The 16,334-nt window shown below is 44.6% G+C and overlaps 1 protein-coding gene across 1 annotated transcript in view; it reads right to left on the reverse strand.

Annotated features, from left to right (window-relative positions):
- Positions 1 to 1,657: 1,657 nt before the first annotated feature.
- Positions 1,658 to 16,334, reverse strand: part of ankdd1a (ankyrin repeat and death domain containing 1A) — an 88,928-nt gene continuing 74,251 nt past the window's right edge. The window contains exons 10-14 of the mRNA XM_084308168.1: positions 15,237 to 15,335; positions 11,779 to 11,874; positions 6,876 to 7,080; positions 4,343 to 4,474; positions 1,658 to 3,381 (exon numbers count right to left, since the gene is read on the reverse strand). Of these exons, the coding sequence (XP_084164294.1) occupies positions 3,320 to 3,381; positions 4,343 to 4,474; positions 6,876 to 7,080; positions 11,779 to 11,874; positions 15,237 to 15,335 (594 nt within the window). The 3' untranslated portion in view covers positions 1,658 to 3,319. The remainder of the gene's footprint in view (positions 3,382 to 4,342; positions 4,475 to 6,875; positions 7,081 to 11,778; positions 11,875 to 15,236; positions 15,336 to 16,334) is intronic.

Here is a 16,334-nt window from a genome sequence, read left to right on the forward strand (position 1 = left end):
GTTTTCCTTTTCTAACCAAACAAAACAACATACTGTAGCAATCTTTGCACGCTTGCCTCTACCAGTGATTCATCAAAACACGATACAAAACGCAGCACAGAGCTCGCTTCAGCCACAAGGATGGGCTCGGAGTAATATAAAAAGATTTGGGTCTTATAATACAAATCAACGATATGAAAACACTTGATTTCATTATTTTGTGGAAATACTTGGAAACACAGTTGCTTCATGCAACAAAAAAACAGCCATTATAAGCAGTTTATAAGAACGGTATATTGCCTCATCGTGATTTATGATTTTTTTTTTTTTAATACGTGTTTTATTTGGCCTAGAAAGTGAGCAATGATTTCTTGTGCCTCAGGAGGTAGAGCGGTCGTCTGGTAATCGGAAGGTTCCCGGTTCGATTCCGGCTCTTCCCCGGCAGCGTGTCGGAGTGTCCTTGAGCAAGGCGCTTAACCCCTAACGGCTCCCGATGAGCAGGTTGGCACCTTGCATGGTCGCCTCCACCGTGTGTTTGAATGTGTGAGTGAACGGGTGAATGTGAGGCATTGGTTGTAAAGCTCTTTGGATAAAAGCCCTACAGTATATAAATGCAGTCCATTTACCATTTTTTCAGAAAATATGTTGATTTTCTCATTGATGCCGACATTTGACAGTTTTATCAATGTTTGGTCCCTGGATCAGGATAAGTCTTACAGTATATACATGGGAAACTGCTGGCTGTCAATAATTATTACTATATACTATAATATTAATAATAATATAATGATAATATTGTAGAGACGAGGTTTCTTAAGGCTATTGATGTGTTACTTACAACACTAACTACATAGCCCTTGGATATAAAAGGTATTAGAAGCTGTTTATATTAAAAACATTTAACATTTTTAAGAGCTCTACTGTTGGATGAAAACTTTTATCTGTCCAAACGACTCTTTTCAATGAATTAAAGCCCCAATCCAGAATATGTTGACCATCTAAATGGGCTGGGTTATAATTATGTACAGTATATTCTTGGAATAGTTTTATTGGTAAAAGAAAAATGTACAGTCGTCTGGTAATCGGAAGGTTCCCGGTTAGATTCTGGGCTTCACGTTTATCATTTAACATTTCAATAATAATACAAATAATGTATAGCTACAGTATAAAGTGCAGTCAAATGTCAGGTTTGAATAAAATTGTACCATGTCTTGGTTTAAAGTGGTCGGTGGGCGTAATAACTCATTACCCCTTTTTGTTAAAGGTATAGACTGTAACGCTGTCAAACAGCAACCTGTTTGTTTGTTTGTTTATTAACACAGTTAAACAGAAGTAAAAACAATACATAATAAGTTATAACGATTGTGAAGGAGAAGTTAGAAGCCTAGAGGCTTATCAAGAACTTCCCCTGTTTTATAAAAACAAAAAACATACAAAAATATGCATACTAGGCTTGGTATTGCACTTTGTTTACATTTTTAGTTTTGGTCTGATGTGTGCTTTGTAGTTGAGTAGAGAGATGGGGAAGGGGTTGCCATTGTTTGTCACGACTCAAGTCTGGAGAAATTCACATAATAATAATAATAATAATAATAATAATAATATGCATATACAGTATATATTTATAATAATATATAAATATATATATATACCGTGCATTTCTCCGCGGTGTGGCCGACAATAGCAACCCATCCCCCCAGGTCAAAACAAAAAAATTTAAACAAAGTGCAATACCAAGAGGAATACTTTTGCCTAGAGGTTGCTGTTTTGATTGAGGACTGGGGCTTTTAAGGAACAATGTGTCTCAAGGGCTCTGGCCTCGGGGAGCTAGCTAAAACCACAATGGACCGTAAGTGAATTTCCCCAAGGGGATCAATAAAGGAATATCTTATCTTATCTTAAGTAAAAACATGAAACACAGAAATCAGTGAATCTGGAGATACAAGTTTCACACGCCACCATCTTCACCCTGCATGCATGTAAATAAATAAAACAATCCCTGTACTGTAACTTCTCATACGTAGTCTTCACATTTTCAACCACCAAACTGGTGTGTTTATTACTACACACATCCCATAATATACTATTCTAAATGTTTTTTTTTATGAAGAGCTACGACTGAATTCTACTGAATAATACTGTGCATTATTAAATCTTATTACATGGCGTTTTCACATTCGCCGAAATGCTTGCTTGTGATTGGTCAATAGCCCCCGACAGCGGTGAATTATTTTTCGATAACCACCGGTGATTATTGTTTTTCGCAGCTGGAGTAATCAAGCCCCACTGACACACACTGTTTCAGTGCAGCCAATCAGACACACCTGCCGGGCTGCCCGCTATAATAATAATCACTTTATTTGGGCTGACAGAGCCACAGAACAACTGCGATTTGTCAAATGAATTAGGTATATTGTTAGTAAGTTAGCCATGTAATAAGCGGGATAATGTATAGCTTTACTCTGTCATCATCGCAAAATAATTGACCTTCACTGACGTTTAAAACACCTCGGCGAGGCGCCTCGGTATTCTAAACTCCGTGTCGGCAATTATTTTGCGACAATGACCTCGTAGCTATACATTATCCCTTACATAATGTAACACACATCAAAAGAGTTCTATTATATATCGTCACCCCATCTTCTTACCCGCTATGCTTTGTTGTCCATAATGAAAATAACCTGCTACTGGTTCCTCCTAAAGGCTCCGCTCAGCCTTGGATGTCCATCGATGTGGGCAGTTCTGATGTGAATCCAGACCCTGGATGAGTTCTCCGTTCCCAGAGCAGTTCTTCATTTTACATTTACATTTAGTCATTTAGCTGACACGCTTTTATCCAAAGCGACTTACAAGTTCTGTACGACAAGTCATCAGCTAAGGCACAACTCTATCAGCTGAGTAACAATGTTCATCAAAGTGTTGAGTGTTACAGTGTAGGTTAGTTTATTAGGACAAGTGCATGACAGTAAGGTTAGTTAGGGTTCGATTTTATATAATTTTTTCTTTTCAGATAATGGTTGAAGAAGTGCGTCTTTAGTCGACGGCGAAAGATTGGACGGGATTCGGCTGTCCTAACTGGGGTGGGTAGTTCATTCCACCATTGTGGGGCAAGGACTGAGAATAGGCGACTTCTCCTTGATGACCCTCCCGGAGCTTGGATAGGAGTAGGTCTGAGGCGGCCAGAAGATGCAGAGCGTAGGGGTCTTGAGGGTGTGTAGTTAGAGACCATTGACCGGAGGTAGGCGGGAGCCGTTCCCTTTGCCGCACGGTATGCCGGGTCGAGGGCCTTGAAGCGGATTCGTGCGGCAATCTTCACTGTCTTCCTGATGCATAGCGTGACTCACATTGCTGAGCATTTCTTGGGCGAACTGGTGTCAGCGTTCGCTTTCTGCCTGATGTTTTCTGTTTGGTTCAGAGACACACAACAAGTTAAACCCTGTTAGCCCATTACAACTCCGTTCCCAGTGCTGCTCTACAACGTCACAGAGAAGGCGATCTACCTTTTACATGTTTTACATTACAAGATTTAGCAGAAGATCTCACAATAAATGCAACTACAACACAAGTCCAACAGTAGAGTGTCATGTAGAATGATGTAGGCCCAAATGTACGGGAGCTGGTGGAGGCATTCATGAACAACTGAAGCTTTCTGATCAAAATAACCATAGGAGTCTAAAGCGTTTTTGAACAGTCAACACATGTAGTTAGTCGAGTGTGAATTTGAAAGTCACCTGAAAGTACAGAATCATCCTTTCCGTCTTCAACTATGGATGAACGCAACGCTTGGACGCTTATACAACAACGCGCAGACTTTGGATAATGAGAGAGTTGAAAATATCACTTAAAAAATCGACTGAAATACTATTAACTTGTATTTATCTCGATTCATTCATCATAATCCCAAAGAATACATTGAAGTGATTGGATTTAAATGAACCCATTTCCAGGCCTGTTATGGAGTTTTACAGTGATTACTGTTTACAGGGATTACTTAAGAGTCCACCAGGGACCTACCTGCCAGGTCTGTCCTACTGATGTCCTACTGATGTCCTCCAGGGACCTACCTGCCAGGTCTGTCCTACACTGATGTCCTCCAGGGACCTACCTGCCAGGTCTGTCCTACACTGATGTCCTCCAGGGACCTACCTGCCAGGTCTGTCCTACTGATGTCCTCCAGGGACCTACCTGCCAGGTCTGTCCTACTGATGTCCTCCAGGGACCTACCTGCCAGGTCTGTCCTACGTCTGTCCTACTGATGTCCTCCAGGGACCTACCTGCCAGGTCTGTCCTACTGATGTCCTCCAGGGACCTACCTGCCAGGTCTGTCCTACGTCTGTCCTACTGATGTCCACCAGGGACCTACCTGCCAGGTCTGTCCTGCCGATGTCCACCAGCCCCTCGTAGAGTCCTTTCACGGGGTTCTCCCCCGCCGCCAGCACCCCATGAAGCCAGACCAGCAGCATGCGGTGGCCGTGCTCTTTGTAGCTTTTCGTACCTAAAGAATGATCCAAGAAAAACAACATCACGGACGTCACATATAGTCTCTCTACTGAATTAAAGAAACACCTCATTATTTTTTAAGTTTATTAAAAACTGGACATGCATTGCTATTCCTTTCACTATTTGGAGAACTTTACACAATTCCTGTGAAGTCTATGGAACACATCTGTAAAGTTCATTGTTTTGTATTTCTAATCAATTACTCTAAAGCAAAACATTTTCCACTTCAAGATTTCAAGCTGTTTTGGGCTTGGCTCCGCCCATAAGCGCTTTGAGTGACAGTCACCCACAGTCTGCACTGGCAGACCGAGAGAGATATAGAGAGATTGAGGGGGGATACTAATTAATTTCGCCGCGGGGGGCATAATCCCACGGGACAATGCATTGGTAACTTGTTTCAAATGACAATATATACCCCCGTGAATATTATTGCACGGATTGGAATACGGGCGCGCGCAACGATATTTTGACAATGATATGCGAGTGGAGAAGCTCCAGCCCCGCGCGTGCGCACACACACACACACACACACACACACACACACACACACACACACACACACACACACACACACACACACACACACACACACACACATTTACACACACACACACAGCTGCTCGCGGGGCTGGAGGTTGTGTGTAAATGCTTGTGTCCCTCTCTCTCTCTCTCTCTCTCTCTCTCTCTCTCTCTCTCTCTCTCTCTCTCTCTCTCTCTCTCTCTCCGTCTCTGTCTCTCTCTCTCTCTCTCTCTCTCTATCTATCTCTCTCTCTCTCTCTCCCTCTCTATCTCTCTCTATCTCTCTCTCTCTCTCTCTCTCTCTCTCTCTCCCTCTCTATCTCTCTCGCTCGCTCGCTCGTTCTCTGCTCTCTCTGTCGGCACCCGCGCACGTCAACCCGTTTGAGGAAGTAATTCCACTCGCTCTGTTGTTGAGCGAATTGTTGATTGTGGGCGGTGACTACAACCAGTGCCTTACTCACGTCAACAAAACAGTCAAATCAGAACGGCTTAGTTCAGTGAGGGAGGATCTCGTGAACTCCAGACTGGACTGATGAGCCAAAATGAGAATTAGAGACACGGACCCCATTGATATAAACCCCCATTGCTAGGAAACGATGCTAAACACTGGAAAAGGCCATTTATAAGACATGGGACCTTTAATCTTTTGATTTTTCTCAAAATTAACTGACCTCTGGCTTGTTAGCAATGTTGGTATTCCTCACTGGTAATAAGTCAGCCTCGAGCAAGTGGCACTCAAAGAGGAAAACGAACAAAATGTTGTCGCCTTATAACCATCGGAGACGCGATATTTTCTTTCGTAGCCGCAGTTTGAGAAGACGCTCTCTGATTGGTACAGCGAAGACCCTCTCTGATTGGTTTAGCTCCGAAGGGCTCTGGGATAGAAATGTCCGCCTTGCACACATATATTCTCTGCTTCGAAGTGGTTATGCTTTGGCCCTCTTTCGAAGTGGTTATGCTTAGAGTTTATCTTTAGAGCAGGGCGATGGACCACCAGCCCTGATTCCAAACTCTAAGCATAACCACTTCGAAGCAGAGAATATATATATATGTACAAGGCGGACATTTCTATCCCAGAGCCCTTCGGAGCTAAACCAATCAGAGAGGATCTTCGCCGTACGCGGGCTAGCCAATCAGAGAGCGTGTTCGCAAACTGCGGCTACGGAAAAAAAATCACGCATCAGAGACTCCCCCCCCACACTCTCCACCTTCAAATCCCGCCTCAAAACCCACCTGTTCTCCCTAGCCTTCAACCCCCCCCAACCCCCCCTCCAACCTCTTTTGATGTTTGTTACTGTGGCTTTATGTTTCTGTGTATCTCATGCTGTTTTCTCTGTTTCCTCCGTGGTCTCATGTTCCGTTTGTTTCTCTGCCTACTGTCAGTGACTTCGGGTTCCTGGGAAGCGCTATACAAATAAAATGAATTATTAGGGATGTTCGATATTGGCTTTTTTTTTTTACCGATATCCGATATACCGATATTGTCCAACTCTTAATTTCCGATACCGATATCAACTGATACGGATATATGCAGGGTCCCCCCCCCCCCCCCCCCCCCCCCCCCCCCCCAGAAAAAGAAAAAACGGAATAATTTCAGGTAATTAACATTAAATATCTCTTGTCGTGGAATTAACACAACGTTATGCATACTTGTGACAATAAATAAAATAAGAATGTGTTCTTACTTGCTTGCCTGAGTAAATATATATATATTTTTTTTTATTTTTTTTTGAAAACCGATACCGATCATTTCCGATATTACATTTTAATGCCAATATCGGCCGATAATATCGGACATCCCTAATTATTATTATTATTATAAACGTGAGGAAGTAATGTGCCAGTTGTTTGTGTTTGGAGGCCTTCTCGAGGCCCACCGGTCCACTGCTGCTCCAGGGCCCGCAGGTGTGCGTCCGTCAGGCCCCAGGCCCCGGCCAGCAGCCTCCACTCCCCCCGGCCCAGGTGGCGCGTGGCCAGGCTCCACAGCACCGAGCGCAGGCGCTGGGTCTCCGGCTGGTGGTCCTGCTTGAAGCTCAGCCGTCGGCCCGCCGGGTGCTGCTGCTCGCTGGGGTCCATGTGGTCCTGAGGCGGAGCAGAACCGGACTCATGGTTTCACATCGTTTACATTTAGTCATTTAGTCATTTAGCTGAACGCTTTTATCCAATTTTTTTTTTTTTTTCATGTTTTACTATATAGTTTTTGTTTTGCATATATATATATTTGTTTTGAAATGTTTTAATATTCACTTGGGATTGTGTTTTGGAACAGTGCTCACTGTGTGTATTTACACGAAGATATTCACTTGGGATTGTGTTTTGGAACTTTGCTCACTGTGTGTATTTACACGAAGATTAGTTCACTTGGATAACTTTTGTATTTGGGTACAAGTCACCTCTCCTGTTCTCCTGCTCGTTCTACCTGCACCCTTGTTGACTCGCTCCCTCTCTCTCTCGGTCCCGCAACACCTCGGAGATTCTGCCGAGAGAAGTCTGCAGAGCGGCTCAGACGTCAGCATCTGCTACCCCCTACTACCACCACGGGAGAAGCTGCAGAGCAGCAGAACATTTTCCCCCTTGCTTTGTACCTGTCTTGTTAGACTTTCCTATTCTGTGCTCATTATTGCTTTTTCCAAGACCTGACCCTGTTTACCCTTTCCCAGTATGCAGCTCCTGCCCTCGCCCTGTTCCAAGGCCTTACCCTGTTTTTCCCCAGTCCTCCCTGTCCCCAGCCCGCCTCCGCGGGCCTCTGTCCCTTTCTCCCCTTTCTAGTCCTCCCAGTCCTCCCACGTCCGGTCCTCCTAGTTCCTCCCTGTTTTTCCAGCCTTCCCTTGCTCCGGCCCTGTTTTCCTTTAGCCTTCCCTTACCTTCCCCTTAGCCAGCTCGCCTCTTAAAGGCACTGTGCCTTTCCCAGTCATGTTATCCTTTATTTTGAGTTCTCCCTTAAAGGGACAGTGCCGGTTTTTCCTTCTGTTCAATAAATGCCCATTTCTTGGCTTACCCTCATACCTGTCTTGTGTTGTGCGATTGGGGTCGGTTACAAACCATAACAGTACGACCCCACCAAATCGACGACCCCAGCCAGCACAGACGGTGTAAGTTGAGTTTGCCTTTTTTTTTTTTCTTGTTCCCTCTAGTTCCCCTCTAGCTTCCTTGTTAGCCCTGTTTAGCTCCCCTGTTAGCCTCGTTAGCTCCCCTGTTAGCCTGTTGGCTTCCCTGCAGCTTGTTAGGCCTCTTCTACCAGCTTGGCCCCTGTCTGCTAGCTTAGCCCCGGCTGCTAGCACAGCCTCTATGTTAATACAGCCCTTGCTGCTGGCATAGGCCCTGTAGCTAGCCATGCCCTGGCAGCTAACCCAGTCCCTCAGCAGAGCCCCAGTCTGCTAGCTTAGCCCCGGCTGCTAGCACAGCCTCTATGTTAATGCAGCCTTTGCTGCTGGCATAGGCCCTGTAGCTAGCCATGCCCTGGCAGCTAATCCAGTCCCTCTGCATGGCCCTAGTCTGCTAGCTTGGCCCCGGCTGTTAGCACAGCCTCTATGTTAATGCAGCCCTTGCAGCTAGCATAGGCCCTGTAGCTAGCCAGGCCCAGGCTGCTAACCCGGTCCCTCTGCATGGCCTCCACTTTGTGTAGTTTTTCCCACTGCTAGGACTGCCTTTTCAGCTAGCAAGGTCAGTTTATCCCACTGCTAGGACTGCCCTTTCAGCTGGCAGGGTCAGTTTATCTCACTCTGCTAGTTCTGCCCCTTCAGCTAGCAAAGTCGGTTCCCCACGGCTAGGACTGTCCTTCCAGCTAGCTTGTTCTCTCATGCTGGTCCAGCCCTGTCTGCCAGCCTAGCTCCGGCAGCTAGCGCAGCCTCTATGTTGATGTAGCAGTACAGCTAGCATAGGCCCTGTAGCTATCAGTGCCCTGGCAGCTACCCTTTCCCCCTGCTAGCCTAGCTCGGCAGCTAGCGCAGCCTCTATGTTGATGTAGCAGTACAGCTAGCATGGGCCCTGTAGCTATCAGTGCCCTGGCAGCTACCCTTTCCCTCTGCTAGCCTAGCTCCGGCAGCTTGCGCAGCCTCTATGTTGATGTAGCAGTACAGCTAGCATGGGCCCTGTAGCTATCAGTGCCCTGGCAGCTAACCTTCCCTCTGCTAGCCCTTTTCCCGGTGCTCCTCTTAGTTACCACTCAACCCCTCTGGTTGCCCCTCAGCTCCTCTGGTTACCCCTCAGCTACCCTACTTTGCCCCTCTGCTACTCTAGTTACCCCTCGGCTACCCTGTTCTTTTGCTAGCCCCACTTTTGATGTGGCTTCCCCTGCTGGCTTGGCCCGGTACCTTTTGTTTTTTGCCTTGTTTTGTCCCCTGCCACTCTGTCTGTATTTTTGGGTCGCCGGGTGGCTCCCGTTGAGGGGGGGGTACTGTGAGGTTTTGTCCGCTGCTCACCTACTCTCTCTGTTTCCTTTAAGCCTACTGTTAAGGAATTCCCTTCTCACTCACCTCACTAGCCCCCACCCTCGCGTTCTTTACTCTCGTTTGCTCTCAGCAGCCACACCCTTGTACTACCTGTCATTATGTGTTTGATTGGTCTGGTGCCGAACTCACACTTCTAGTTCGATTATCAATTACCTCCCGCACCTGTGGTGCATTCTAATTAGTTCCCCTGTGGGCTTTAAGTACAGGGCTCTTCCCCTCTGTTCCTCGTGGGGTCGTGTTGTAACATGCCGTAACTTTCGGTATCATATTCTCTTTCATCAAGACTCCTTCGGGAGGTCCTCTGTTCTGTCTATGCTGTTTTTATCTCCGGCGTAAAGATGTGCTCCAGCCTTCGCCTCCTGTCGCCGTTGCCTGAGGGAGAGACTGGACTGCGCTCCCTAGACTTCCACGGGAGGCATCCCAGTGATCCACTTCAGACCTCCGCGCAGCAGTCGTCCTGACGCACATCCAGACCTCCGCGCTGCAGACGCCCAGACACCATCCAGACCTCCGAGCCTGGCGCGCTCTTCCACGCAGACGCACTCCAGATGCGTCCTCCGTACCGGCGCGCACTCCCAGCAGACGCGCATCATCCAGGCCTCCGAGCCTGGCGCGCTCTTCCACGCAGACGCACTCCAGATGCGTCTCTCCGTACCGGCGCGCATTCCAAGCAGTGGCGCACCACTCTGACCTCCGCTCGGACAGCCGGCTCCCCGGTGGCGACGCTCTCGCCCCGCTGCTGTTCCAGCACCATTACGCACTACGTCTGGGTGAGTTTTTTACTGACTGTCTTGATCAGATTCCGTTTTCGTGTGTTTCTATAACACTGAAGATTACCACCTTTTTTATCAGACAGTCACTCACCCAGCGATCGCCTTTTTGTTGTTCTCACTGGGATAATATTTTTGGGACTTTACATCTCCCACTGTGTGTTGTTCACACCGAAGATATTATTCACATTGGATTGTTTTTTGGACTTCACTCTCAGTGTCTATTTTTGCACCGAAGATATTCACTTGGGATTGTGTTTTGGAACAGTGCTCACTGTGTGTATTTACACGAAGATATTCACTTGGGATTGTGTTTTGGAACTTTGCTCACTGTGTGTATTTACACGAAGATTAGTTCACTTGGATAACTTTTGTATTTGGGTACAAGTCACCTCTCCTGTTCTCCTGCTCGTTCTACCTGCACCCTTGTTGACTCGCTCCCTCTCTCTCTCTCTCGGTCCCGCAACACCTCGGAGATCCTGCCGAGAGAAGTCTGCAGAGCGGCTCAGACGTCAGCATCTGCTACCCCCTACTACCACCACGGGAGAAGCTGCAGAGCAGCAGAACATTTTCCCCCTTGCTTTGTACCTGTCTTGTTAGACTTTCCTATTCTGTGCTCATTATTGCTTTTTCCAAGACCTGACCCTGTTTACCCTTTCCCAGTATGCAGCTCCTGCCCTCGCCCTGTTCCAAGGCCTTACCCTGTTTTTCCCCAGTCCTCCCTGTCCCCAGCCCGCCTCCGCGGGCCTCTGTCCCTTTCTCCCCTTTCTAGTCCTCCCAGTCCTCCCACGTCCGGTCCTCCTAGTTCCTCCCTGTTTTTCCAGCCTTCCCTTGCTCCGGCCCTGTTTTCCTTTAGCCTTCCCTTACCTTCCCCTTAGCCAGCTCGCCTCTTAAAGGCACTGTGCCTTTCCCAGTCATGTTATCCTTTATTTTGAGTTCTCCCTTAAAGGGACAGTGCCGGTTTTTCCTTCTGTTCAATAAATGCCCATTTCTTGGCTTACCCTCATACCTGTCTTGTGTTGTGCGATTGGGGTCGGTTACAAACCATAACATTATTATTATTATTATTATTTATATGATCATGTTTTTCCTGCCTGTACCTCCCCCCCCCCCCCCTCTCCGTGCTGCTATGATACCTTAAATTGCCCCGAGGGGATTAATAAAGGAACACTTGACTATATGACTGCAGTCCATTTGTGTATTTTTCATTTGTTTTCATCGGTTTAATTTAGTTAATTCCATTTGGTTTAGTTTGAACTACAGTTTCCATAGTGTGTTTGCTATTAGTTTCAGTTATTAAATTGAAAACATATATATATATATATTTTTAAATGTTTAGTTTAAATTTTTAAAACATTTACCAAGGCCACAAAGTTCAGAATAGATATTGTGTGATACATTTGAGATGTTTCTTTTTATTGGAGGTGTATTATCTATTATCTATATATCTTTATGTTCTTATTTTCCAACAACTGACATATTTTAACTATTTGACCACCACTGGACTGTAGCGGGGACGAGGTCAGGTCTCCGGACGCCGTCGGGGAACATGAACAGACCTTCTCCCACTTGTAGAAGCGGTCGGCCTTGATGATCATGTCCACCAGAGTCACATGGCCTCCGCGGGCCGCCACCTCCAGACAGGTCTTCCCCTGCTGGGTGCAGAAGACAGACAACAGACAGTCAACAGACAGACAAACACTGGGTGCAGAAGACAACAGACAGTCAACAGACAGACAAACACTGGGTGCAGAAGACAACAGACAGTCAACAGACAGTCAAACACTGCTGGGTGCAGAAGACAACAGACAGACAACAGACAGACAACAGACAGTCAACAGACAGACAACAGACAGACAACAGACAGTCAACAGACAGACAACAGACAGACAACAGACAGTCAAACACTGGGTGCAGAAGACAACAGACAGTCAACAGACAGTCAAACACTGGGTGCAGAAGACAACAGACAGTCAACAGACAGTCAACAGACAGTCAAACACTGGGTGCAGAAGACAACAGACAGTCAACAGACAGTCAACAGACAGTCAAACACTGGGTGCAGAAGACAACAGACAGTCAACAGACAGTCAACAGACAGTCAAACACTGGGTGCAGAAGACAACAGACAGTCAACAGACAGTCAAACACTGGGTGCAGACAGACAACAGACAGTCAACAGACAGTCAACAGACAGTCAAACACTGGGTGCAGAAGACAACAGACAGTCAACAGACAGTCAAACACTGGGTGCAGAAGACAACAGACAGTCAACAGACAGTCAAACACTGGGTGCAGACAGACAACAGACAGTCAACAGACAGTCAACAGACAGTCAAACACTGGGTGCAGAAGACAACAGACAGACAACAGACAGTCAACAGACAGTCAAACACTGGGTGCAGAAGACAACAGACAGTCAACAGACAGTCAACAGACAGTCAAACACTGGGTGCAGAAGACAACAGACAGTCAACAGACAGACAACAGACAGTCAACAGACAGTCAACAGACAGTCAAACACTGGGTGCAGACAGACAACAGACAGACAACAGACAGTCAACAGACAGTCAACAGACAGACAACAGACAGTCAACAGACAGTCAACAGACAGTCAACAGACAGTCAAACACTGGGTGCAGACAGACAACAGACAGTCAACAGACAGTCAACAGACAGACAACAGACAGTCAACAGACAGTCAACAGACAGTCAACAGACAGTCAAACACTGGACAGGAGACATACAATTGGCATAAATAACATGCTGGAATGGAGGATTTCTCTTAATACTAGCAGCTCCATGATCTAACATGACTTACTTTTTCACACAAAAAAACAATGCTGATTTAATTTGCACCTAATCTCACACGCATAAAGAAACTGTGAGAACAGTTTTTGCACACGTTGATTTAGTTTGACAAGTTATTGAGAGTACGCCAGTACGTCACCAGTATGTCATCAGGGACACTGAATCTTGTGTTAATTAATACAGCGCTGTGAAATGATGTAAATTAAGAAATAATACCTCGACTTATATAGGGGCTGCTACTTTATCATTTAATTGAGCTGTAATTAACACAGGATTTAATGTCCCCGATGACATCAGTGGTGGCCATATTAAAACTAGGGCTGTCAGTTTATCGCGTTAATTAGATTAATTAATTACACAGCAAATGATCGCGTTATGAAAATTAAATCAAAATTAATTACAATTTTTTTCTTTTTTGTATCTCATTTATTCCATAAGAATGTAGAATACACATTTACAGACTTTTTTTTTAATATGGTCCATTTGCAGGTTCTTGGTATCTGATTCTAGGGACATCTATGAATCTCAGGGAATGTATTCCCCAGTGTCAGAAATACTGTGGGCTAGATCCACAAAGAATGGATTGCACGGAGCAAGTTGCACCCTTACTTACAATTCACTATGAATTGAAAATGGGGGACCCTGATGTAAACAAGACGAAAGTCTTTCTCTGGTCTGCATCCCCCTTAACAATTGTGTGTATTGAGCCGTACTGTATTGTACCCATTCTGCAATCTGTTGAATAACATTTTCATTCAATCAATCAATCTGCGCGGTGATTGATTGAATGAAAATTTTATTTTGAGTAAATTGTAATGAACCAAATGAGAATATCAATAAATTTTTTTGTATCTTTGACTGTGAATAACACTATGCTCAAATTGACCAGACCTGAAAAATCTAAGCAAATTAATAGATGGAAGATGATTAAACAGAAGGTTTTGTAGATACAGTACTGAATTCTGCCATCCGGACACATGCTATTTGAAATATGATTATTAGAATATAGAATATCAGGCATAAAATGGTTATGCGATTAAAATGCGATTAATTAGATTAATTAATTACAAATCCTGTAATTAATTAGATAAATTTTTTTATCGCCTGACAGCACTAATTAAAACACATTTACTCTCAATAACTGATGAACGTGTGCAAACCTGTTTTACAGTTTCTTTATGTGTGTGAGATTCGGTGAAGTGCCCCTTTAATTATGACTTTTTCACATAAGAATGATGGATCTTTTTGATGAAGAAAAATGGATCAATAACCCCAAAGTGATGGCCTGAGTCTAGAGTTTATATTGTTCAGTAGTGAAGGAATCTATGTTTTTCAATGTGTATATAATGTATATATATCGGTGGGTGACAGCATCTACTCAGACGGATCTATAGATCTTAAAAGTAGCCGGCAGTCAGTGTGTGTTGCAGCAGACTAACAGCAGCAGATGAGGATTCGGGCTGTGCTGTTAACATCAACAGCTGATAGCCACAGCATCAAGGTTACTCGATCTGGAGAAAGTGCCACAGCGTTTCTTTGGGGTAAGAGGGGCGGTAATATCAACATCGCCGTTGCTATAGTGATTTGGGTCAAAGAACCGTTGTCAAAGACTGCATGTCACGTAGTAACGAGAAGACGGGGCGGGGGCCTGTTGCTATGGGGAGAATGTTATGAGGGGTGAGTTAGTTTAGACTGAGACACGACGCACAATCGAGCATACGCATTGATCAGAGACTTTCATCCCTCCTCGCCCTCGTCGGGTGGGGGAGGGGAAATATGCCACATCATCACATCGGGCATGGCTACAACGAGGCCCAGAACCAGTGGACTCATGAGAGAAGAGACGGTGGAGAATAATGACTTTAGTTTTCCTTCAAAGACTGGTCAAGGACATTACAGAACGGTGTCTCCATCTGGTACAGAGGCTATGTTTATGAAAATAAACATGAGGATCTAAGGAAAGAGATCACGTTGCAGTGTCGTTTCTTATGACTAACGGATGTACTGACAGGGGTTGATACAGTGGGTGACAGCCAATGTGAAGGATTGAAACAAACAACGCAGAACAGGGAGAGTCACGAAGGAGATGACGAGATGAGATTGGCTGATTACAGAAACATCTAACAGTAGCATGGATTGGATCAGTACTGTTTGGTGAAATGTTGTACTTGGATCGGTATCAGCAGTATCTGTGTCTCTCTGTTACCTTGTCAATGAGGTTGAGGTTGACTCCAACGATGAGGATCATCTCCGCTATGTCCTGTCGGCCGTGCTCTGCTGCGATGTGTAGCGCTGTCTGCTGCCTCTGGGTGGGGACGGGTAACAATCAATGATTGCATGAAATTAATTACTTGTGGTGTGATGAACTACTGCTCTGGCTTCTACTGCTACTACTACTACTACTACTACTGCTACTACTACTACTACTACTACTACTACTACTACTACTACTACTGCTACTACTACTACTACTACTACTACTACTACTACTACTACTACTACTACTACTACTACTGCTACTACTACTACTACTACTACTACTACTACTGCTACTACTACTACTGCTACTACTACTACTACTGCTGCTACTACTACTACTGCTACTACTACTGCTACTACTACTACTACTACTACTACTACTACCTACTACTACTACTACTACTTTAGAGGTACTCTCTATATCATATCAGACAGTGACGTCATGTGAATCACAAAACAATGATTTATATTTGATATATTAACGTTATTGTGCTTTTTTTTTTGATCAAATTTGTTATTGTGCATTTTTTAAACATGTTTATTTTATTTTTAGGGGTCTAAAATAAAAATAAAATAAAACATTTTCTTCTTCTCCTGCTCTCTTTAGCAGGGGGGGGGGGGGGGGGGGGGGGGCGCCCCAGCGCCCCCTATGGGCCGGCCGCCACTGCCTGCAGTATATAATAGTATATATAATAGTACATAATAGTGTATACAGCACATATATAATGTGATGTGAGATATATAGTACATGATATATACAATATAATATAGTACCATAATATAATATTATATACTGCAAATATAGTTCAATATAATATACAAATGAATTATAATATGATTATAATATTATATAATGTGATATGTTATAGCGCACAATACAGTATCATACGTATTTTATTTATTTTATTTTTTAATATGCAATTAAAGCTCTTCTTCCCTTCTGTACCTATCAAAAATAGATTTTTTTTAGTCTAGATTTGAATTGATTTATGTTTTCACAATATTTTAGTTTAGTAATATATTGAATACTGAATGTTAATATCAG

The sequence above is a fragment of the Notolepis coatsorum genome (assembly GCF_963971535.1).
Source record: "Notolepis coatsorum genome assembly, chromosome: 2".
Classification (NCBI taxonomy): domain Eukaryota; kingdom Metazoa; phylum Chordata; class Actinopteri; order Aulopiformes; family Paralepididae; genus Notolepis; species Notolepis coatsorum.